The sequence below is a fragment of the Gorilla gorilla genome, chromosome 1 (assembly GCF_029281585.2).
Source record: "Gorilla gorilla gorilla isolate KB3781 chromosome 1, NHGRI_mGorGor1-v2.1_pri, whole genome shotgun sequence".
Lineage (NCBI taxonomy): Eukaryota > Metazoa > Chordata > Mammalia > Primates > Hominidae > Gorilla > Gorilla gorilla.
In genome coordinates, this window is record NC_073224.2 from 24,529,612 (window position 1) to 24,554,301 (window position 24,690).

Consider the following 24,690-nt stretch of genomic DNA (forward strand, 5'->3'; position numbering starts at 1 on the left):
TCACTTCTACAGGAGGCTTATTTTGCATGAAAATGACCAATGGGAAAAAAAGTCCAACTCTGACAGATTTGTAAGTTAAAGTATAGTAAATTTTTCAGAGAAATGCAAATCAAAACCACAATGAGATACCATCTCACACCAGTCAGAATGGCGATCATTAAAAAGTCAGGAAACAACAGGTGCTGGAGAGGATGTGGAAAAATAGGAACACTTTTACATTGTTGGTGGGTCTGTAAACTAGTTCAACCATTGTGGAAGACAGTGTGGTGATTCTTCAAGGATCTGGAACTAGAAATACCATTTGACCCAGCCATCCCATTACTGGGTATATACCCAAAGGATTATGAATCATGTTGCTACAGACACATGCACATGTATGTTTATTGCAGCACTATTCACAATAGCAAAGACTTGGAACCAACCCAAATGTCCATCAATGATAGACTGGATTAAGAAAATGTGGCACATATACACCATGGAATACTATGCAGCCATAAAAAAGGATGAGTTCATGTCCTTTGTAGGGACACGGATGAAGCTGGAAATCATCACTCTCAGCAAACGATAGCAAGGACAAAAAACCAAACACCGCATGTTCTCACTCATAGGTGGGAATTGAACAATGAGAACACTTGGACACAGGAAGGGGAACATCACACACTGGGGCCTGTCGTAGGGTGGGGGGAGGGGGGAGGGATAGCATAGGAGATATACCTAATGTAAATGACGAGTTAACGGGTGCAGCACACCAACATGGCACATGTATACATATGTAACAAACCTGCACGTTGTGCGCATGTACCCTAGAACTTAAAGTATAATAAAAATAAAAAAAGAAACAACAAAAAATAAAGTAAATTTTATTATAGTAAAAACCTAGAATTTTCTGTATTCTGTTTCAGAAGCTATAATTGACTAATGAAACATAACATTGTAACTGAGATTGAGATGCATTTTCTCAAAATGCTTCCTACCTCTGTCCAGAGACCCATATGGAGATTTTCCCATGAATCCTCCTTTTCCCTTGGGGCTGCTGTAAGTAGGTGAGTACTAAATGTTGCCATTTGCTTGGGAGGAAAATATTCTCCTGTGATTCAACCTGTGCTAGTAAAACAGCTTTCATGTCATCATTTGAATCCATGCACACACTACAGAAAAAGAGAAAAGGCATAGGCTGAAAACATGAAAATTCTGACCTCAGTGTTTAACATACATATAGTAACTATAATTCTAAATAGGTAAGATTAAAAATCAGTTCTATTTTTTTAAAGTGCTTGAAAAGTCAGTAGGTCTTCGTTTTATACCATAAGTTACTTAGTTATTCTATCATTACCTCAATTCGTGAACTAAAATAGATTAGGCTCATTGGCTGGTAGTCATAAATTTAGGCAATAATATTCAGAATTCAGTTTGTAAAAAAATATATATTATTACTATTTATATAGTCATTGCCCATTTAGAAATTACAATGTGTTATTTGGTTCACAGAAAAACTAATATAAATGTCTAAGTATTGGAGGTCTAATCTACTTTGTGGGATTACTGAAAGAATGAGGAGATAATGTACATAAGGCACCTAGTAATGTTTGTAACGTTTACAAAGTATATATTCCTAAATAACATACTGGTTTGTTTAGATTTGAGTTTTAGACAAATAGTATCATACTATTCATACTCAATACAAATAAAAGACCTGTATCCATACTACTTAATAAAGGAGATAGTATAAAAGGACAAGATAACAAGGAGAACCCAAGCTTATTAGGTAATCACTACTAAATATATAATGCACATGGAAAACTTATGTCTGTTAATAACATCTTAAGACCATTACAATCTGATAGAATATTTCCATAGCATAAGACTTCAGTATTTGATCTAAAATCAAACAGAGAATTAATGTATTTTATTTATTCATTTATTTTTTGTTTGTATTTATTTATTTATTTATTTTTTGAGACAGAGTCTCACTCTGTCACCCAGACTGGAGTGCAGTGGCACGATCTGGGATCACTACAATCTCTGCCTCCCAGATTCAAGTGATACTCCTGCTTCAGCCTCCCAAGTAGCTGGGACTACAGGCATGCACCATCATGCCTGGCTAATTTTTGCGGTTTTTTGTTTTTTTGTTTTTATTTTTATTTTTTGTAGAGATTGGGTTTCACTATGTTGGCCAGGCTGGTCTCAAACTCCTGACCTCAGGTGATCTGCCTGCCTTGGCCTCCCAAAGTGCTGGGATTACAGGCATGAGCCACCACACCCAGCCGAGAATTAATATATTTTAGACTTTATGGATTTTTGGATAGAATAATACACTATTATAAAAGTGGTATTAATAGCTGTTAGAATGTATATATTTTTAAATGAGACTTTTTGTTTTGCTATAATGAACTTTTATTAGTAGATTTCACATTAATGTCTCTTACGCAAATTATTTAAATACATTATCTATTCATGGGAGGCTGAGGATAATCAATACCGAAAGATAAGAGTGGCATTGTGGGGATCAGCCCACACTTGGATCATCAACGCTTTGGATCCCAGTGAAATTATATGAATACATCCTTCTTCTATGAGTCTTTCACCAGGATTTATGTACTCTGCACCTTCTGGTCTGTCGCTCTCTATAAGAAAAAGATGTTAGAATGATCAATAAAATGGTTCATAACAATTGAGTAGAAAAGTGAATTTAGAAGAATACAAAGCAAATTTGTTCATTTGTAGTAGGTTATCTACCCAGAATGTCTGAGCCTGATCTGTTCTAAACAACCATATTTTCAGAGTATAGATGTTAACTCCAAAAAAGCACGAGGGATGAAAAATGTAATTCAGTACTTTAAAAGTTATTAGATGTTAAAAAATGTATAATAACTGAGGACAATTGTGGGCGTAACCAGACCGCTATGTGACAACCTATTACAATGTGTACCAAGCTTCTTTTATCAACTATGGCTTCACTGACCCTGGTCCAGGGAGCACACATCATTGTCCATGCCTCACACTACCAAAAATCATTCTAGAATTATCACAATATGGCATGATTTAAAAAAAAATCATACTACAAATTTTAAGGAAAAACTCTAGTGTTTGAATATATTCATAATTTATATTCCCTGGTGAGTAGTTTTTGAATATAATTGCTAAGTGATTCTGAAACTCTAATGTTTCTTTAAGGCAAGCTAGGGTAAATGCTTACAGGTTTGGGCTATCTGGTTATTTATCTTGACTCCTCTTCCTCATCTTTGAAAACCCAGCACTACCTGAAGATGTATGATGATCTACTTGTCATTATAATACATGTGACTTTATGTAAAGCTATGTTATGATATATCAAAATCCAAAATACATGTCCAAAGGCTCAGACTTTTAAAGAACACTACTGCTTATTAGACTGCATACATATTAGTTGCTATTTTTCAACAGGTAAAACCATGACCGATGTTAAAAAAATACTCCCTGTAGCAATGACAATAGTTTTAAAAAAGAAGAGTTAAGGTCACTGATTATTTTGAGGCTACTGACCAAGATATATGATATACAGAGAACTCACATCTGATGTGAAATTTTAAAAATGTTCCATACCAAATATGAACTTCTACAAATAAAAGAGTAGGACAAAACCAGTGTGTACCTAGGAATTATAGAGTAGTAATATTACAAATATTTAACTTAATGCTCACAACCATCTTATAAGGTAAATATATATAGGGTGACAAAATTGAGGCGCTGAGAGGTTAATTTGCCCAAAGGCACCAGTTAGTTTAGAGGTAAAAGGTATGATATCGCAGCAAAATATTCTTTATCTCTCTTCAAAAATTTTTATGTATGTCTACTATTTTTAAGTGTTTATACAAAATCATCTTTCTAAAATATGTTTTCTAATATATCCTTAAAATAAAAATTAAGAAAAAACTTTCCAATATTTACTTTTCTCAGGTCACTATGTATATTTATTCATTTTATAAGAGACTGTTTACATTGAGATTGCCTCCATTAAAACATGAGAAAGCAATCTGCATAGCTTATAGTATAGTAGCAATGTTAAGGCTCTGGAATTAAAAACAGGTGAGTTTCAATTCCTTTCCATCACTTACCAGCTACGTAACTTGGTCATGCTACTTAACTTCCTCTAAAAATACAGATAGTATGAGCACTTACTAACTTGTTAAGATTAAAAATGTATATAGAAACAGCTGAGCAAAGTGACACATACACAGAAAGCACTCAATGCACATTAGATAGCATAATAAATATTATCACATGTAGAGCTATCAGTTCTTAGGTGGCAAAATTCAATCCACAACAGAAAATTCTAGTGAAGGCATAGTGCCCTAAAACAGAGGTTCCACTGGATGAGAAAGATTTGTGGAATGAAGAGCTACTGAGGCCTGCATCTCCATGTACATATAAAACCCTAAACATCTGTCTCATCCAGTCATTTCATTCATTCCACAGGCCCTAAGAATTATCCTACCTACTTCACTTTCCATCACCATAAACTGCTTTTCAATGAACAGTTTTTTTCTGCCCTAGTCATATGAGAAACAAGATGCAGTATAATAGCAATTCTTCAGTTAAAGAAGGAACTGGAATGAAATTTATTCTAATGTTGGAGAATGGCTGATGCATTTAAACATTCTGTGACAGGAACTAGGGGAGGGCCACTGAGGTAAGACATGGCATGAGAAGGAGAACTTGAAATAAAAGAGAGAAAGAAGTTTCCGACCAGCCTGACCAACAGGGAGAAACTGCTGTCTCTACTAAAAATACAAAATTAGCCGGGTGTGGTGGCTCACACCTGCAGTCCTAGCACTTTGGGAAGCTGAGGTGGGCAGATCACCTGAGGTCAGGAGTTCGAGACCAGCCTGGCCAACATGGTGAAACACCATCGCTACTAAAAATATAAAATTAGCCAGGTGTGATTGCTGGCGCCTGAATCCCAGCTACTCAGGAGGCTGAGGCAGGAGAATCGCTTGAACCCGGGAGGCGGAGGTTGCAGTGAGCTGAGATCGCGCCATTGCACTCTAGCCTGGGCAACAAGAGTGAAACTGTCTCAAAAAAAAAAGAGAGAGAAAGAAAATGAAATGGGGACTGTCTAATAGGGGCTGGGAAACAACAGAAAGAAAGGCAGCTATAAGGTTTTATCCTTTTATAACATCAGGAGCCACCCTAATCCAGTAATGGGACCAGGAGAGAAGTCGCATAAGGAACTTTAGGGGCTGATGACCCCAGAAAAAGTTGTATATGTGGTGTCCCCTTCATCCCTATAAAAAACTAAAGTTTCCGTAATGGAGATTCAAGGCTATATGACAACTCATGCTTTGATAAGTCAGGACCTACCACCACTAAGTAAGGCATTTAAGGTGAAGAACATGTTAAGAGTGTTAAGAACACTACCACATTTTTACGGCTCAAGGAAAATTATAGTCTGAAAACAATCTTTGTGTACAAATCAGATAATCCTGTCATCATACCTGTACCATCAAAACTGCTATCTGGTAAAATTAATGATTTGTTTCTTTTCTTTATCTTCTTTCCTTTTTCTGTAGTAGTCTCAGCTTCATGGATACACTCCACATTAAACCACAGGGAAACACTGAAACCTTCTGATAGGTGTGGCCAGCAGTTTTGCCCCAGCAACGGCAGGTGGACTGGGGCTATGTGCCAAGATGAAAGCAGCCGATGGGGAAAACTCTCTCTATCAGTCTCTTTCTTGCTCCGTGAAACTCGTGCTCTTCTCAATAAACCCATGGCCTTACTGTTTAAAATCCCAGGATACTTTTGTGATGAAACACCGTTGCTTAAATTTGGAGCGTGCAGTAAAGGGAAGGTTAGATACTGTGAAGGGCTCATAGTAGTATCACTTTCAATAATTTTCAGAATACCTAGAAGAAGAATTTTCTAGAGAAAAAGAAAAACAAATGAAACTTTCTAATCACGTAATAAAGTACATAATAATCTTGAAATTTAGGTTATAAATGAAAATACAAACATACCCACACATATCAGCATTCCTATTTAAATACCTTCCTATCTCCCACATCTTTAAAATTTTCATTTTCTCGTAGCTGAGATAAAATATGAAACAGATTTCATTCTTTTTTTTTTAAGACAGAGTCTCACTCTGTTGCCCAGGCTGGAGTGCAGTGGCACGATCTCGGCTCACTGCAACCTCCACCTCCCAGGTTCAGGCGATTCTCCCGCCTCAGCCTCCGGAGTAGCTGGCATTACAGGCACCCACCACCACCCCCAGCTAATTTTTGTATTTTTAGTAGAGACGAGGTTTCATCATGTTGGCCAGGCTAGTCTTGCACTCCTGACCTCAGGTGATCCACCCACCTCGGCCTCCCAAAGTGCTGGGATTACAGGCGTGAATCACCATGCCCAGCCTTCATTCTTAAAATATGTAATCTTTTGTGGTTAATTTGTTTCATGTTTAGATTTTTTTTTTTTTTGAGATACAGTTTAGCTCTTGTTGCCCAGGCTGGAGTGCAATGGCATGATCTCAGCTCACTGCAACCTTTGCCTCCTGGGTTCAAGCTATTCTCCTGCCTCAGCCTCCCGAGTAGCTGGGATTACAGGTGCATGCCACCACGCCCAGCTAATTTTTGTATTTTTAGTAGAGACGGGGTTTCATCATATTGGTCAGGCTGGTCTCGAACACCTGACCTCAGGTGATCTGCCCACCTAGGCCTCACAAAGTGCTGGGATTACAGGTGTGAGCCATGGCGCCCTGCCTTAGATGTTCTCTGGAACATCCAATCCCACTACAAAGTAGCTCCAAAGTTTTCTGTCTTATTTGCTTATGCTTCTAGTCAAGGTTTCATTATAAAAATGGGTTTCCTAGCAGATAATAGTTTAAAAGACACTAAGCCACACCAATGGAAAGGGGAAGCATAGACAATAATTGAAGAGTATAGTGGATAATAACCTTTTGAAAAGGATAATCTCTAAGATGGTTATAACTATTCATAATTAAGTTCTCTTTAGTAATTAAAATTATTCAGCTTTTCTGAAGCACAAAAACTGGGGATGGGGTGGGTAAAGAAAATATAATCTCAGCGATATGTCTGGTTAATCCAAATTGAAGTGAAATGGTTAAAATATATGCAAATAATTGAGTATTTCACACATAATAACATGAAATTACCTATACCAACTGTCACATCAAAAGAAAGAGCTTAGTAACATTTCTAAATAATTAAAAATACATTCTATTAAAAATTGTAAGTGAAAGAATTTATCAGTGAAAAATGTAAAAATTATAGCATATTTACTGTACAAGGAGATTTCTCCAGAAATATTCTCAAAAGAAGGGTTAGCTCTTCTGAACATGTTCTTGAACTCATCAAAGATACCAAAAGATCCACCAATACTCTCTGGCATGCTAAATTAAAGAAAGAGGGAAAAAATTAAAGCTAGTACACAGTTAGAGGAACAAATGAGCAATTTCACCAAAAGAGGTAAAATACTATTGTCACTTTTTGAATGGATTATAAAAAATCTAGTATAGGAATCACAAAATTTGCTGAAGAAATAGCAATATAACTAAATGTAAATCAACCAACCAACCAACCAACCAACCAACCAACCAACAAAAACAACAAAAACCACTTTTCTTTTTATTATTATTATTATTATTATTATTTTAGACAGAGGCTCGCTCTGTCACCCAGGCTGGAGTGCAATGGCATGATCTCGGCTCACTGCAACCTCCACCTCCCAGGTTCAAGCAATTCTCCTGCCTCAGCCTCCCGAGGGGCTGGGACTACAGGCATGTGTCACCATGCCCAGGTAATTTTTGTATTTTTAGTAGAGACGGGGTTTCACCATGTTGGCCAGGCTGGTCTCAAACTCCTGACCTCAGGTGATCCACCTGCCTTGGCCTCCCAAAGTTCAGGGATTACAGGTGTGAGCTACCATGTCTGGCCAGCATGAGCTCACTTTTCTTGAAGATTAATTAGCTACAAGTAAACTAAGGGCATTCTTTAAAGAAGCATAAATCAATATAATATTTGTTAAGCTAATGCTTCTATATCATAAAATAGTCTGCTATCTTATCTTGAAAATGTTTAAATTATATCTATCACTTTTTAAGTACGAAATTAGATGACAAGTAGTGGAAATATTAAAGATGATTTAAATACTTAAATACCACAAACTATTTAGTTTGAACATTTTCTTTATTCCATCATAGGTTTAGCATAAAACATAAATGGTGATACACAAATTCATAGAATTCTTTAGAGCAAAATAATAACTAATATTTGTAGAGCAAATTATAGCGTTCAAAGTATTTTTACATGCTTTATTTCAGCTGATCCTCACCAAAAACAAAAAACCCTAGAAAATAAATATTATCTCCACTTTGACCTGAAAGAAATAATCTTGATTTAAAACCTGAGATAAGTTTTAAAAGATTGGTAGTTTTGGAAGACCTGGAGTTTAGAGAATAGAAGCCATATTTAAGCAACATATTTTGTAGAAGCAATGAGTTGACACAGTAGCAAAATAGTACATACATCTGGAGAGACTACTTGCAATGAGACTATAAAATAGCATGGACTTTATCCTGTACATAACATGAATCCATTAAAGGTTTTTAAGTAGGAAAATAATATGATCAGTGTGTGTGCTTACTTTTTTTTTCCAGTTCAAAACTGAGAGGTTCCAGTTAAAAATGGGGGAATGGATATATACACTTGCTTCTGTGTACTACTGAAAACTCATAGCATTAAAGTACAGAATTATAAGAAGGAAGAAACCCGTAACAGCAAAAATATGTGGGGGCAGTGGGCATTGGGGCACATCTAGTAAGAGATTTAAAAATATTTCTTGAAGATGGAAAAGTAGATGGATAAAAGAGAAAGCTGCAACCTAGAATTCCTTTGAATTACAAAGAGGTTCAGAGCAGTAAGAAGCCGAGCTGTCCATCTAAGGTCTGGAGAGAAAGTGACAGTGCGGCTGACAATACAGGGATTAATGAAAGGTCTGTCTGTGAACATCCACCTCTCTCCTGTTTCTCAGTACAGAGCACAGATAGTTCAGTATTCACTTTTAGGTCCCAAACCTGATAACTCTTCTCTAAAGAAACGAAATGGTCAGGTGTATACAGGCTTTTAGCATCATGGCTACTGAGTGTAACTGTACAGTCTGCAGACTGAACAAACTGCCTAACCAAAGGGAAAAGTAGAGACTAAAATAAAGTCTGAATGCTGTATGCCAAGCCATGCATCCTGGTTTTGGGCTGTGATGCCTGGATCAAGAAAGGGATGCCTTTTTTCTCAGCGCAAAGACACTATACGCCACTCAAGCCCTATATGTGAAAGATGCATTTTTCTAAGGTATGCAAACTGCCATGTAGGGTAATAGTATCCCTAACGGTCCCCCAAAGCAAAGCTCTCTTCATTAGGGTGTTTGGGAAGCCCCTAATCATCCAATGGCACATTCACACAGAGCTCTTCAACATACTACCCACTCAGGAAAGAGGCCAAAATAGAAAACAAATTCACTTTCACAATATTAGAGGAAATCTCCAACAGTTTTATTAAATATAAATGGTCTAAAAAGGTTCATAAAAATATTAGAGAATTAGCAACCTAAAGCAGTAAAAACAATATTTAAAAAACAAAAAAAAAACAGACAAAACTGACCCCAGAGGAAAAACAGATAATTTGGGGACAGAAGAAACTTTAAGATGTTTATTACTATAATCAAATATATACAAGGAGATATTATATCCTTATATGAAAAAGAAATAACCAGAAAACAATCAAAAAAGAGCTCTTAAATATTAAAATTACCAAAATAAAAAATTAAATAAAAGGTTGGGATTGAAAAAATGTCTCAAAATGTAGCACAAAAACAGTGATGTAGTCAATATGACAGGAAAGGTAATCTTATCTTTGCAAGATCAATTGGGAAGGCTCAAGATTACAATTAGAATACAAAAAAAAGAGGAGGGAATACGGAGAGGAGAAACTTGTTTTTTAAAATAATAAATCTTTATAATCCTGTATTAGATCTAAGATATGACACTAAAAGCAAAGCAATGAAAGATAGAATAGACAAATAGGACGTCATAAAAATCTTTTAAAACATGCTTCAAAGTAAACCATCAAGAAAGTTAAGAGACAGCATAAAGAATGGGAGAAAATATTTGCAAACCACATATCTGATGAGGAACTTGCATCTAGAATACATAAAAAACCTCTTACTATTCAATAATCAAAACATGAATCACCAGTATAAAAATGGTTGAAGGATTTGGATAGGCATTTCTCTGAAGAAATCCAAAGAAAATACGCAAATAGCTAAAAAGCACACTGCTATGGTGTAAATATCTGTCCCCTCCAAAACTCAAGCTGAAATTTGGTTGCCATTGTGGTAGTGTTAAGAGATGGGATCTTTGGGAGGTGACTGGGTCATGAGGAGTCTGCCCTCATGGGTGTGATTCATGCCCTTATGAAAGGGGGAGTTCAGCCCCCTTTTGCCTCTCTTCCTTTCTGCATTTTGCCATGTGAGGATGCAGCAAGAAGACCCTTGCCAGATGCTGGCACTTTGATCTTGGACTTTCAGTCTCCAGAACTGTGAGAAAAGAAATTTCTGTTCATTATAAATCACTCAGTCTGTGGTATTCCGTTATATCAGCACAAACGGGACTAAGGCACACACAAAGGTATACTTAATACATTAGCCTTCAGGGGAATACAAATCAAAACCACAATGAGATACCACTTCATATCCACTAGGATAGATATAATTAAAAAGGCATATAATAACAAGTGTTGGCAAGAATGTGAAGAAATTATAACCCTTATACACTGATGGTAAGAATATAAAATGGTATAGCCATTTTGGACAACAGTCTGTCAATTTCTCAAATGATTAAACAGAGTTACCATATGACACAAAATAAATGACTCGAGAAATGAAAACATGTTCACACAAAAAACTGTACATGAGTGTTCACAGCAGCATTATACATAGTAGCAAAAAAGGAGAACAACCCAAATGTCCATCAACTGATGAATGGATAAATCAAATGCAGTATATCCACACAATGGAATGTTATTTCAGCCAAAAAAGAAAAGAAGCAGGGAAGGGGAAAAGTAACTTTACAGTGGAGAGACCTGACAAACACTACTTAATGCAAGTGATCAAGGTCAACATCAACAATTATAAATCATGTTGACAATATGTACCCTTGATATGATTTAATGACAATGGCACTTTGTTTCTATTATCTTCCTCTCAAAAGTCCATACCCCTAGCGTAATCATGACTTTTGACAAAGGTGCCAAAACCATTCAATGGGGGAGGGACAGTCTCTTCAACAAATAATGCTGAGAAAATTGGATATTCACACGCAAAATAACAATAATAATAAAGTTGGGTCCTTACCTAACACCGTATACAAAATTTAACTCAAAATGAATTCAGGATCTAAATGTAAAACTATATATCCCTAAGAATAAAACTTACGGGGAACATTCCATAATATTGGATTTGTCAATGATTTCTTAGATATGACACCAAAGGTACAGCCAACTAAATAAAAAAAATAGATAAATTGGACTTCAAAATGAAAAACTTTTGTGAATCAAAGGATACTATCAACAAGTAAAAACACAACCTACAGAATGGGAGAAAATATTAACATATCACATATCTGATAAGAAATCAATATCCAGAATATATAGAGAACTCTTAAACCTCAACAACAAAAAAAGAAACAACCCAATTCAAACATAAGCAGAGGGTTTGAATAGATATTTCTTCAAACAAGATATACGAATGGCCAATAAGTACATGAAAAGAGGTTCAACATCACTAATCATTAGGGAAATACAAATCAAAATCACAAGATAGCACAATGAGAAAAATGTCAAACAAATTCTGATACAGGGACATTCTGACCAGTACCCCTCAAAACTGACAAGGCCAACAAAAACAAGGAAAGTCTGACAAACTGTTACAGTCAAGAGGTACCTAAGAAGACATGACAACTAACTATTATGTAGTATTATCCTGGATAAAATCCTTGAACAGAAAAAGGACATTAAGTAAAAATTTAAGAAATCTGAATTATGGACTTTAGTTAATAATAATGTATCAATATAAGTTCATTAATTATAATACATATATCATAAAAAATTAGATGTTAATAATAGGGGAAACTGGCAGGGAGGGGTGTAATGGGGGAACTCTCTATAATATCTGTTCAATTTCTCTGTAAATCTAAAGCTGTTCTAAAAAATAAAGTCTATTAATAAAAACTGAAGGAGAATTGCTTAACCTGGGAGGTGGAGGTTGCAGTGAGCTGAGATCACACCACTGCACTCCAGCCTTGGTGACAAGGGCAAAACCCTGTCTTAAAAAAAAAAAAAAAAAAAAAAAAAAACACTGAAAAAAGGAATCTATGCAAAGTAAAAAATTTTAAAAATGATTAGAAAGAGAGCTAAAGTGCTGAAACATGCTACAACATGAATGAAGGTTGAAAGCATCATGCTATGTGAAAGAAACCAGTCACAAAAGACCACATATTCCATTTATATGAAAAATATCCAGAAAAGGAAGTAGATGAGTGATTGCCAGGGGCAGAAGAATCAGTGCAGGGGAGGGTTAAGGTGCAATAGGCAATAAATGCTAAAGGGTACAGGGTTTCTTTTGGGGGTGATGAAAATGTTCTAAAATTAATTGTGGTGATGGTTGCACAGCTCTGTAAACTGCCTAATACAAAACACTGAACTATACACTTTAAATAGGTGAATGTTATGGTATGGGAATTATATCCCAATAAAGCTGTCATTAAATAATGGAACATAATTTCTCAGAGTTAAAAACACATATTCAGATCACAAGGGTTCACTAAGTGCCTAGCATAATAATAAAAATACACCCATATACTAAATAAGTAAATGAATGAGAAGAGAAAGCTTTTCCTTACAGTACAATCTCAGTTAATAAATGAAGGAATGATGGAAACAGAAAATCACTATTTGGCAGATACCACAGAATTAACTGTTCCAGTCAAGAATCATCATACTTTCATATTTTTTTCATAATACTAAAATTAGTGGATGAAAGAATGAGAAAAAGTACATTTACATAGTCTCAAGTTATCTCCCCACAAGATACTTATTAATTATAAAGGGAAAATAGTAACTTTACAATAGAGAAACTTGGCAAACACCTCCTTAACCACACGATCAAAGTTAACATCACCAGTAGTAAGATCCAGATATCATAAGTCCTTTTGATATGATGCACTCAGAAGGACCCAATATCACTTCTGAGTATTCCTGCCAAAAACGTATAACCTGAATTTAATCATGAGAAAACATCATACAAACCAAAATTAAAGTCTCGTGTAGGCTAGCCTTAATTCTCCAACTAAAATTTAGATTTCTTGTGATTAGCAATCATATTATACATTCATTATGAATTTCTCAAAGGTCTGAGAAGTACCAAGTACAGAGTAATCAATACCAGATATGGCAACAACATGGCGTTAGACTGGGTTACAGTCCCCACTATGCCACTTCTTTGTATAAGACCCTGAACAACCCAACCCCTTGGAATCTAGATTTTCCTCTCTATAAACATACTTGCACTCTGGCTATTTCATTGTGTGGATCTGAGGAACAAATGACATAATGCATATAAAGACACTTTTTTGAAATCACAGAGCACTATGCCAATGGAAGCCCTTTTTTTTTTTTTTTTTTGAGACAGGGTCTTGCTCTGTCACCCAGACTGGAGTGCAGTGGCACGATCATGGCTCACTGCAGCCTTGGCCTCCTGGGCCTAAGCGATCCTCCCACCTCAGCCTCCCAAGTAGCTAGGACCACAGGCATGCGCCACCACACCTGGCTAATTTTTATAGAGACAGGTCTCTCTATATTGCCCAGGCTGGTCTTGAACTCCCAGGCTCAAGTGATCCGCCTGCCACCTCAGCCTCCCAAAGTGCTAAGATCACAGGCATGAGCCACCACACCTGGCCAGAAGCCATTATTATCAACTTTTCACATAAAATAATTTCAGAGCTATTGTTTAAAACAGTTTCAACTTACCTTGAAAATCAGAATCAGCCTGTGTTAAAATACTCAAGAACCCTCCTAAAAGATTTTTCACAGTTCCCTGATGATTAAAAAAAAATACAAAATTAAATTACTTACCTCACAGAAGCATGAAACAACTGCAATGTCATAATAAATTCTATGATAGGGTATCTACTATATACGTATATATGTATTTAAAAATGACTAAAAAGACTACTATGTGTAGGATTATACTAATTTTCATTTTCTTTTTATACTGATTGATTTTTCAAAACAGCGAGCATGTATTAAAATCAAATGCATTTTAAAAAATATTACCCAGTCTCAGAAATAGATGAGGATTTACTACTGGCTAGCAAAGGACATTAATTTTCTATGCTACTTTAGAAAACTATGGAATTAGAAGATTTTGGAATACCACTTGTAGGTATTCACCTGAGATACCAGAAAAGATAACTAATCATCTCAAATAATTTTCAGAAAAGTTGGGTTATACATAAGGAGATGTTATTGGGTGATGAGTCTGATAAATATTGATCACATTTAACTAAATGAATTTTTTACCTGTTGCATGAGCAGAAAAACATTCTTTTCTTTCTGCCTAATAATTTTCAAAAAACTCTCAAATACATGGGCAAGCACATCAAGTTTGGCTTTACTAGCAGAAAGCAAATTTAATTCCAGCATACAAATCTCAGGATATATTATTTCCCCTTGAGTGAGGTTTTCGAGTAAGTCACTTGGACTGCTTGATGCACTGAAACCTTCTGTTTCAGACTTTAAGTCTACCCCTGAAAAGAGAAAAACGAAAGATTATTTGTATTCCCTAAACACTAAATATTTCAAACTTCATTAATCATTTAGAAGATCTAGTAGCAAAAGTACTATTCAGAGGATGCTTACAAAACCTTTTCCAATCTTTTCCTATAACACAACTTTTGACAATGATATGGAAATTTTGAAGATTAATGAGTTGCCTTAAAAGAAATTTTCATCTTCAATAGAACTACAAATTTTACAAATAAGAATTTTTCCAGACATATGATACAGATTTAACACATCCCATGGACACAACTTTAAAAAAAAAACCTATTCAAACTTTCTGACCCCCCCCAAATACCTAAATCACAGAGCAGTTCAATTTGCCTACCCAAATCTTTGTGAAAATAGTAGGCTTGACTAGTGGTTGGAAGAATTATCAATTTTGCCTTCTTCATAAGTGAGAAACAGACTCTGTCTTATTGAATATTGCATTTTGGAAAATTTGACTTATATGATCTTTTAAGACTGCTGTGCTCTTAATAAAATGTTGATACAGTTAAGAAATTTATAAATTTCTACCTAGACCAGAATTCTTTAAGTTGAGATCTACTTAGCAAACATAAAAAAGGAGGAAATCCAAAATTATAAAGTCAAATCTGTACTATGGTAAGCTGTACTATAAAAAAATTAATAAACCAATATTTTTTCAAAAAGCACCAGTCATGGGTCCATCAAGCCCTTTAAGTAAGATATCAGTGATTATTCCCATTCACTAGATGAGAGCGAGAAAACTGACTGTGAGGAAGATATCCTACTGAGAACTCAGTGAAGACTAGCAGTGGCTGGGTGTGGTGGCTCACGCCTGTAATCCCAGCAATTTGGGAGGCCGAGGCGGGTGGATCACAAAGTCAGGAGTTCGAGACTAGCCTGGGCAACATGGTGAAACCCCATCTCTACTAAAAATATAACAATTAGCTGGGCATGGTGGCAGGCTCCTGAAATCCTAGCTACTTGGGAGGCGGAGGCAGAAGAATGGCTTGAACCTGGGAGATGGAGGTTGCAGTGAGTCGAGATCATGCCACTGCACTCTAGCCTGGGCGACAGAGCAAGACTCCATCTCAAAAAAAAAAAAAAAAAAAAAAAAAGACTAGCAGTACTGGGACACTCACAAGGTCAGCATATAAAAAGATGGAGTCTTGCCAGAAGTCTCTTGGCTCTAATCAACCCATCTTTTCCATTCTCCTCATTTTAAGTCCAAAGACAAGGGAGGAAAGGATCATAGGCAACATAGTTCCATCCTAAAGACAAATTGAGCTGTGGTAAACTAAGAAGAAATCTATGCTTGGCTGTCACAGACAGGTGTCTGCATTCCTGTATTATGTATTCTTTATAACAAACTGCCTGAATGCTCTTCCTGCCAGTGTTTGTCTGCCTAGCTTGTTTTCATTTAGTCCTCAATGTAAACATTGTCTCTTTAGAAAGGACTTCCCTCACCACCCAGTTACTATTACGACATCACCCAGTTTATCGATTTCTATTTTATTATCTATTTCTGGTATTTATTGTCTTTCACACTAGAATATACATGAAATTGGGGACTCTGTCCTTCACTCCATGTTCTTAACCACTCAGATGATGTTTGTGATAACAAACTATATCACATTGTTGCATATATGAATGCCAGACTGTCGGGAAAATCAATAAAAAGATTATGCAACACACTTGTTAAACTGTAAGGCAATACAAAATTCTAAAGTGGTATTATTATGAACCACTTTGCTATTTAATGATCTGGCTTGCAGATCTAATTACAAGCACTTCAATGATATTTTACCATCATCCTGGGTTTCGCCATCTTCAGGATTGCTTTCACTATCTGCTTCATAACCTTCTTCTTCAACTAAAAGTTTAAAACTACAACACTGAGAATCCTCAGCTTCTTCTGAAAAATCACCAGGCTGGGATGACAATTCTTCTGCAGACTGATGACTCTATAAACCAGTGTAATTCAAAGGTTGTTAACATTTGCTTGTTTTTAGTAATAGAATACTTATTACTCAAAAGTCATGTTAAGGACAGTTTCAATATTTTCTTGAAGAAAAAACTTAGTAAACAATATGAATCATTATAAATTATGAAATTCACTCAGCAAAATTTCCCAGATCCTTTCAGACAACTTAATACCTCAAAAAGCGGGTTTCTAACAAAGTAAGTTATAGGTCATTTCAGTTTAATAAATAAATCTATGTAAGAAATTTCATTCTAGTTATACAATTGGAAACGACAAAAAACCACAATGTGGTAAAAATTTTACTTCATACAATTTAATACTAATATATATTATTTGTGCAATTTGTTAATAAAAAAGATTTTTTCATAAGGATTTTTATAAATGCCTCATAAGTTAGGTAACTAGAGCAGACAAGACATTTTTTTCAAAGGGATTAATTAAAAGATCTCAGAATGCAACTGTCTACATAACAAGCATCTCAGAAGTCAAGAGTTCCAGTACTAACTTCCTGTGTAAGAAATTTTCCTTTTCTTATAAAAATTCCACTAATACCTTCATTTTAGAAAACATTTTCACTTAAAGAAGCTCAGAATACTTCATCATTGTAACAACAATAAAAGGTAGAATAAAGTAGGTATTTTAACATTTTACAGTTAATCAATTAATTCGGTAATATGATGAACGTATTCATAGCTATTTCAGCACGTTTTTAAGTTATGGCAAATAGTAACATAAAATGTTATTTCAAAACCTTATAAAACATTATATATATGGCTAGATCAAGGAGCTAAAAGGAGAAGTTATATAAAAAATAAAGGACAGATGGCAACTAAAGGTAAAATAAACATAACATGAGAGGGAAACAAGCCAATTATGTACCACATAATTTTACGAAAAAAAAAATTACAATAGTTGTTTTAGGAAAAAATGTTAAACAACTAAAACACTGTGACTGCTATTTTCTATGTAGGCACTAGTCATTTTTATGTTGAATGATTTAAAATTAATGTGAGTAGAGAGTTCTGGAAATATTAGCTATACCACCAAAGAACCAGATAGGATAGGTAAATCATCACCATCCCTGAATTAGCATTTAATACACTATCAGGTATATGTAAAATATACCAAATCAAGTAATATATTTCTGTCTTAACTGGAAGTAATTCTCAGTAAATTTCCAGATTAGATAAGGAAAAGCTTATCATATCACTCTCCTGTTATGTATAAGACGGGGCAATGACAAAATACTGTCCATCCCATCACATATCCATCACGAGGAGATAAGATCCACTGAACTCATCTGACCAAGTCCTAGTCCATATGCTCTAATGACATTCATCAGCGTCCTAGTGTCATCCCACACTTCCGCCTCTGCTGGTCATACCCAAAGAACACAACTATATGTTGTTATTCATACCTTCTCAGTCATAGCATCATTATGTTCAAAATCTGCTGAATAATTCCCGAGGGCAACTCGAAGCAGGGCATCAAATAAAGGCTTTGCTAGTTGTGTTTCAATCACCTTTGACTGGGAAAGATGGTCCCTCATTTCAAATAATATACTTTCCACAGACAAGTTCTAAGGTAAAATAAAAGAGACTAAGAATATTAATAACCATTTTAAAAAACTAAATGATGAAAAAATAAATAATATTTACCTAAGTATAAAGCTAATCCATTTATTTGCAGTTGATATGAAAGCAAAATGACTATATAAATATCTAGCTCTATACAAACATCCTGTTAAAATTAATAACATTTTTATTGATAAAATACTTAGTTCATCTTATTTGGTTTTCATTGCAGCATGGTAAAGAATGGCAAGAAATGAAGCTAAGTGAAGAAGTCAAAGCAAGACTGAAGAGTTTTGTGTGCTGTGTTAAAGCTTGTGAATTTCAGTTGTGGAAATTCAGAGTGGAAGCATCAGGATTTTTTAGAGATAAGGCAACATGGAGGCTGGAACTGAAGTAGGAAGAGCCTGTTGGCTGACTGAACAGTTAGGTGTAAGTTAGCGAGGACAGAAGAGGTCTGCCATATTCCACGTCCCTAGATTCCTTTTTAGTTGAGAAATGATCTCAGGAGAAAACTTGTAAGAATGTGAGGTAAAGCAGAAGAGGTTAGGAGAAGAATCTGGACAAAGATGTGGTTTTAGGAGAAGTCTCGTCCCAGCCTCATTTCCTGGGAAGCTCTGGAGCCTGAAGTGCCCCACAATGATTGTCCCCACTTCTTAGAGCCACATCTATCAGCATTAGCTATGAGCATCCTTCCCAGGCATCTTCCATCGGTCAAGGGTGATTCCTGGAAGATGGGTGCTGATGCGCAGATGGTGAATGGGTGATCAGTTTGGTAAAGGAGATCTGGGCAGGGCAGCCAACAGTATCACACAAAAATTTAGATCTTTCAACTTTGAAACACAATATCCATTATTATTCATCTGACACTTATAAAATGTGTGTGTGTGTATGTGTATATATACATAAAATGTAATATATACACACATATATAAAAGTAATATATTATATATATTATGTTATATATAACACAATAATATATATATTACATATATTATGTAATACGTATTACATTTATTACATATATGTGTGTGTGTGTATATATGTATATATATTACATAAGAGCTGGACTAAGGACAAGGTATTACCTGATTAGGTAACTCCAATTCCATCTTCTGTTGACTACTTCTGGCACCATGAAGACAAATGGCCAGAAGGGCTTCCAAAAGTCGTATACTTTGAAGTGAGGTCTCACTTTCTTGACTTGTAAATAGCTTTGCTTCCTCGGGAGCGGCTTCAGTAGCTGAAACTTCTTCCACATTTATGGAAGAAATATGCTGTAACTCTAATTTACCTAAACTGTCAGCACTCTTTTTTAGACTGCCTAGTTCTGATGGTATGGGGTCACTTTTTATAGCCAAAGATAATAAATCTTCCTTCATAGTTCTCTTAGGTTGAGAAATTCTGTTTAAATCCTGGTTTTCATTTACATTTGTATCTCCCTCCTTTTTTCCTTGCTCCTCTTTGTGACTTCTGAACAGTTTCTGTATTATCATAAATATTAACTTATGGCATACTCGGAAACCACCAAGCCTATAAAACTGTTTCTGGAAGACTGAACTCAACATGTAGATCCAACGACACATAGACCAAATGTCTGCTGCTTGGTGCATATGTTCAGGAGAAGGCAAGACAAGGCTCTCGAGAGATATACATGGCAGCATATGACTTAAAGGCTCGCTGGCTGTGCTGTCATAGCCAGAAGTATCTTCTGAGTCATTGGCCGACTCCCTGTCAGACTCTGCTTCTTTACTTACGCATAAAAAAGCCACACAGAGGAACAGGTTTATTGTGTTGATATGAACATCTTGGTTAACAGTCTTCCGTCTCTTTGGATAAGCTTCTTTGAGGCCAGCATAAAATTTGCTGAGACTCTGAGGAGAATCTGAATAAGCTTGCTGATGATGAAAAGAAGTACCCACATGTACAGAGGACAACTCCTTCTGTTCAATGTCTATCCCATCAATACCTGGAACTGAGGCATCTTTCTGTTGCTCCCCTAGGCTGATTATCAGAGTTTCGAATGCTTTTAGAGAATGACTTCGAATACCATTTAAGTAATTTAATTCGATTATTTGACTTACTCCATTACAACTCAAAAACAAATCTCTTATTACCCTGTGAAAGAAAAAAAGCATGTAAAAAGGTTTAAATAAAGAAACATCATTTATAAATAGGTACATATAATATTTAACATATCGCTATTGCATGTGGGATATACTAACCACTACCTAATTTTATTCATCAATTATCGGGCTAAAGTTCTTAGTTAGATATAATTAGGACCTCAAGTTACTTTCTAATTACTCTGATATCCTTCTTCAAACATTTGTATATATGGCTCCAGCAGTATCTAAAAAGAAAAGATTACCTGTCCCACATTAAATGAAGCAATTCAGGGAAGAATATTTTTCTCCAAATGGCAAATTCTATATAAATTCTGAACACCACAGCCACCACCACACCTGAGGCGGACACCCTGAGGGCAGGCAAGCATGTGTTTGTTCATTAGTTTGTCCGCCTGATGGTTCACTTGGGAATTTTTGTTTACTTTAAATCTATACCTTATGAAGGGAAAGAATCACACTAGAGCTGAAAATCTTCAGAAGGCTCCGCATCACATGAATTTCCCTTCTAATTGGGCTAGTTGAACAGTCAATGGTACAAATATTATAAAAATTTTTCAGCTCTGTCTCAGGTGAGACTTGTGTCTAGATCATTGGAATCCTAGTAATAATTTTAATATAAGCCAGCTAGGTGATTCTCAGCCTTTTCATCACAAAGATTCAGGTTGTCCACAAATACGCCAAAGAGTTACAAAACTTTCAAATCAGTCAGTTCTAGTTAAACAATGCCAAAATGTCAGAAAAATTTTTAAATGACTGTAAGGCACTGATTTAACATCAATAATAGTTTTAAAGTAGTTGTGCTAAGATTGACCAAAAAATGCCACACATGAAGATATTAATGATAGGTTATTTTTGTATAAGTTTCTAAAATGGTATATGCATTAATTTGAAAGACCAGTCTACCCATTCGTTTATAAAATTATTTTTAAATGCACTAGATTTGGCAATCACAAAGTCTGGAAAACTCGCTGATAGGATTAAAAGTAATTTTAATATTCTTATTTTTGTTTATCTATATTTTCTAATTTTTCTACATACATTGCAGAGGTTATAAATGTAAATATAATATTTTAAAATTAATAATCCCATTAGTGTCTCTGCCTCAATGATCATTTTATGTATTATTTTACATGTAATACATATTTTACATAGTTGTAAATAAGTGAATACTATTTTGTTTATATTTTACCCATAAGATATTATAATCATTTTCTCATATTCCAATATGATCTTTGTAAACATTTTCAATGGCCAATAATATTCTATCAAGGAAATATAAAGTAATTAAACTTGCCCTGCTCTTGGATATCTGTGTTTCATCTACGTTTTTCTCAGTTGTATATCTAAAACTTTTCTTTTTGTTGAGAAATTAAAATCAATGGCTCTATCCTCTTCTCTATAAACAGCTCAGTAAAAAATGCATACATACATAAACAAATGGTTAAAACAAATCTGACATGGAAGGAGAACATTTTTTGTTGACAAATTGAAATTAAATCCTAGGAAAGAATAAAGAGTAAATACGATCACACTGCTGCCAAAGCCCTGGAGATATCAGTGTTAGAAGTTTAAATGCATACACTTTATCACTCACTTGAAAGCATCCAATGAAAAAGATCTAGACATGCTCAACAACCCCCGTCCCGCCGCCACCCACACACATACAAACCTGGATTTAAGCAGGATAGGCAGAGTTTTTACATAAATCTGAAGCACTTCCTGAGGCAAGCACTGGTTATGATGGCTACATACATGACTTTGAGCTGAAGTAACGCTTAGGTGTTGACAATGATGTGCTAATTCAACTCCTCTTTGGAGCACAGGATTAAATATGTAATTATATAGTTTCCACTGAACAACTATATTGCCTTTCTGGATTAAACTGCAAATGTGATTTGCAATCTGTATACTATGTAATCTGTCTTCTTCAAAAACAAAGTTCTGATAAGCCTTTAAAGCATCCCATTTCCACAACAAATCTTCAGATCCACTGCTGGGCAGGATCCCTTGAAATCTGTAAGAAGGACTGGATAAACTTGAGGAGAGTTCAGCATCACATAAGTTTCCCTGCAGTGTCTCTTCTAATTGGGCTAGTTGGTCAGAGTCAACAGTACAAATATTACAAGCTGCTTTTTTAATTTTTGGTGATATCTCTGCTCCTCCTAACTGATCCAAAATAAGTTTGTTAAGGATATTCAATATATGCTGCTGAAAATTTTTCAGTGCTGGCAATTTAAAAGCATGGAGCAAAGGAATGATTACAGATTTGGGATCCATACAACAGCATATTCCAATGTTATGAACACCCAGTAGGATCTGGACACAAGTGCTGCTCAAGGAAGCCTGCTGTAGTAAGCGCAAGCACTGATGGGCACACACTGCAATGCAACAGCACCGCTCAGGATAATAAACATCTCCATCTGCAGTCTCTTCAAATGGGTTTTTGGAAACCTGGTTTTTAAAAGCCGAAACCAGAAGACCTGAGAGATCTCGGTGATGATGCATAAAATGAGAATATTCACATCGTCTGTGCCTTTTTCTTGTACACATCAAATGATGAAGTTGCTCTGATTTCACTTTTTTGACAGTGCTCATTATTTTCATCACACTATTTATTAGGGCTTTCAAATGCTCTGAGGCCTCGGGAGGAACACCATCTCTTAAAACCAGCCATTCCATTTGAAGAACTGCTGTTTCAAATAAATTAAATCCATGATGCTGAATGAATTCTTGAACCAAATCCATGGCTTGACTGAAGTAGAAGGGATTTGAAGCTGCACTTTGAAGACAACAGATCAGAATCTGAAGAACTCCTTCCAAAAGCTCAGGTAAAAGAAGGGCTCTATGACGATACTTTGAAAACACAAAATCTTCCTGAACCTCCTGCAGTGTTTTCTTTTGTCTTGGTGCAAAAGGGTCAGGCTGCTTTTCTAGGCATATTCTAATTTTTAAAGCTGCTCTAAGCAATTCAGTTAAATTTTTCCTAAGATTTTCTGGCATCATCTCTGCAGTACTAACATCTACTGATAGAAGATGCAACACTGTTCGAAAGAGCATCCTTTGAATCAAAGCCACCGGTTCTTCGGTCCAACCTGCAGAAACTACTCGACTCTCCAAGTTGTCGCTCAGACTGCAGCAGTCCCCAAAGCCTGCTAGGAATTCAGTTAGTGTGGGCACTACACTGGCTGCTAAAGGAGAATTATGATTCAAGGTAACGTCAAACTTACAAACTTTTTCTAATAAAGATAACAAAACATGACATAAGTCAAACGGAGAATTGTTCATGTTACTGATAACAGACAAGGCAGCTGGCTCACTTAAAATATCAGTGTTTGACCCCTGTCTTGGAATAATCTCTCTGGAATTTTCCAAAGCCATAGCATCTGGAGGAGTCTGTTCTTCTTTGGTTGCTAAGCGGTCAAGTTTAGCTTTAGGGTGGTCTTGTTTAGGAAACGATGTTACAAAATGCTGCAGCAGATGGGGCCTTCTATGCTTATTCATTGCTATGCCTTTTTCATCTGAATTGGCTTCTGAATCTGAGGTGGAGAGCTGTGTCTTTCTTGCATCTCTTACAGAATAGCGATGGGTAATTTTACGCTGTCGTCTGCTTTTTCGAAAAACATTTACTTTTGCAGAAACCTGACTAGATAGGGCACTTCCTTCTAAATGTAATTTTTCCTGAGTGGATCTTTGTGAACTTGAGTTCTTTTCTTTGGTCAGGATTATATCTGCTGAGAGCGGTAGGTTAAAATCTAATGGAATGAAAAAAGAAGACTTAGAATACCTCAATATGTTTTAAAACTCAATTTTAAGGTGACAGCCCTCTTATTTATCTTAAACCCACTAAAGGAGTTTATCCTCAATGTATTTTGCTGCAGGGCTGATTTCCTTCATTTATGTCATATCTCTGGGTTACCTCCTCTCACACTTATCCTTACTCTAAACACTAGCTGACATTAGTTCAAAGGATACAAATTGATTTTTAAAACAACAAAACAGAGGCACACCTATACTTACTCTAAACACTAGCTGACATTACTTCAAAGGATACAAACTGATTTTTAAAACAACAAAAGAGAGGCTGGGTGAGGTGGCTTATGCCTGTAATCCCAGCACTTTGGGAGACTGAGGCGGGTGGGATCACTTGAGGTCAA

The 24,690-nt window shown here is 35.7% G+C and overlaps 1 protein-coding gene across 2 annotated transcripts in view; it reads right to left on the bottom strand.

Annotated features, from left to right (window-relative positions):
- The window catches only part of LYST (lysosomal trafficking regulator), a 222,488-nt gene that overhangs the window by 125,304 nt on the left and 72,494 nt on the right, over positions 1-24,690 (bottom strand). For both annotated transcript variants that reach the window (XM_031001211.3, XM_055372561.2), the window contains exons 5-14: positions 22,206-24,288; positions 19,496-20,525; positions 18,254-18,415; positions 16,660-16,816; positions 14,628-14,854; positions 14,076-14,142; positions 7,278-7,387; positions 5,475-5,901; positions 2,480-2,624; positions 975-1,148 (exon numbers count right to left, since the gene is read on the bottom strand). In XM_031001211.3, coding sequence (XP_030857071.3) covers positions 975-1,148; positions 2,480-2,624; positions 5,475-5,901; positions 7,278-7,387; positions 14,076-14,142; positions 14,628-14,854; positions 16,660-16,816; positions 18,254-18,415; positions 19,496-20,525; positions 22,206-24,288 — 4,582 coding nt within the window. The remainder of the gene's footprint in view (positions 1-974; positions 1,149-2,479; positions 2,625-5,474; positions 5,902-7,277; positions 7,388-14,075; positions 14,143-14,627; positions 14,855-16,659; positions 16,817-18,253; positions 18,416-19,495; positions 20,526-22,205; positions 24,289-24,690) is intronic.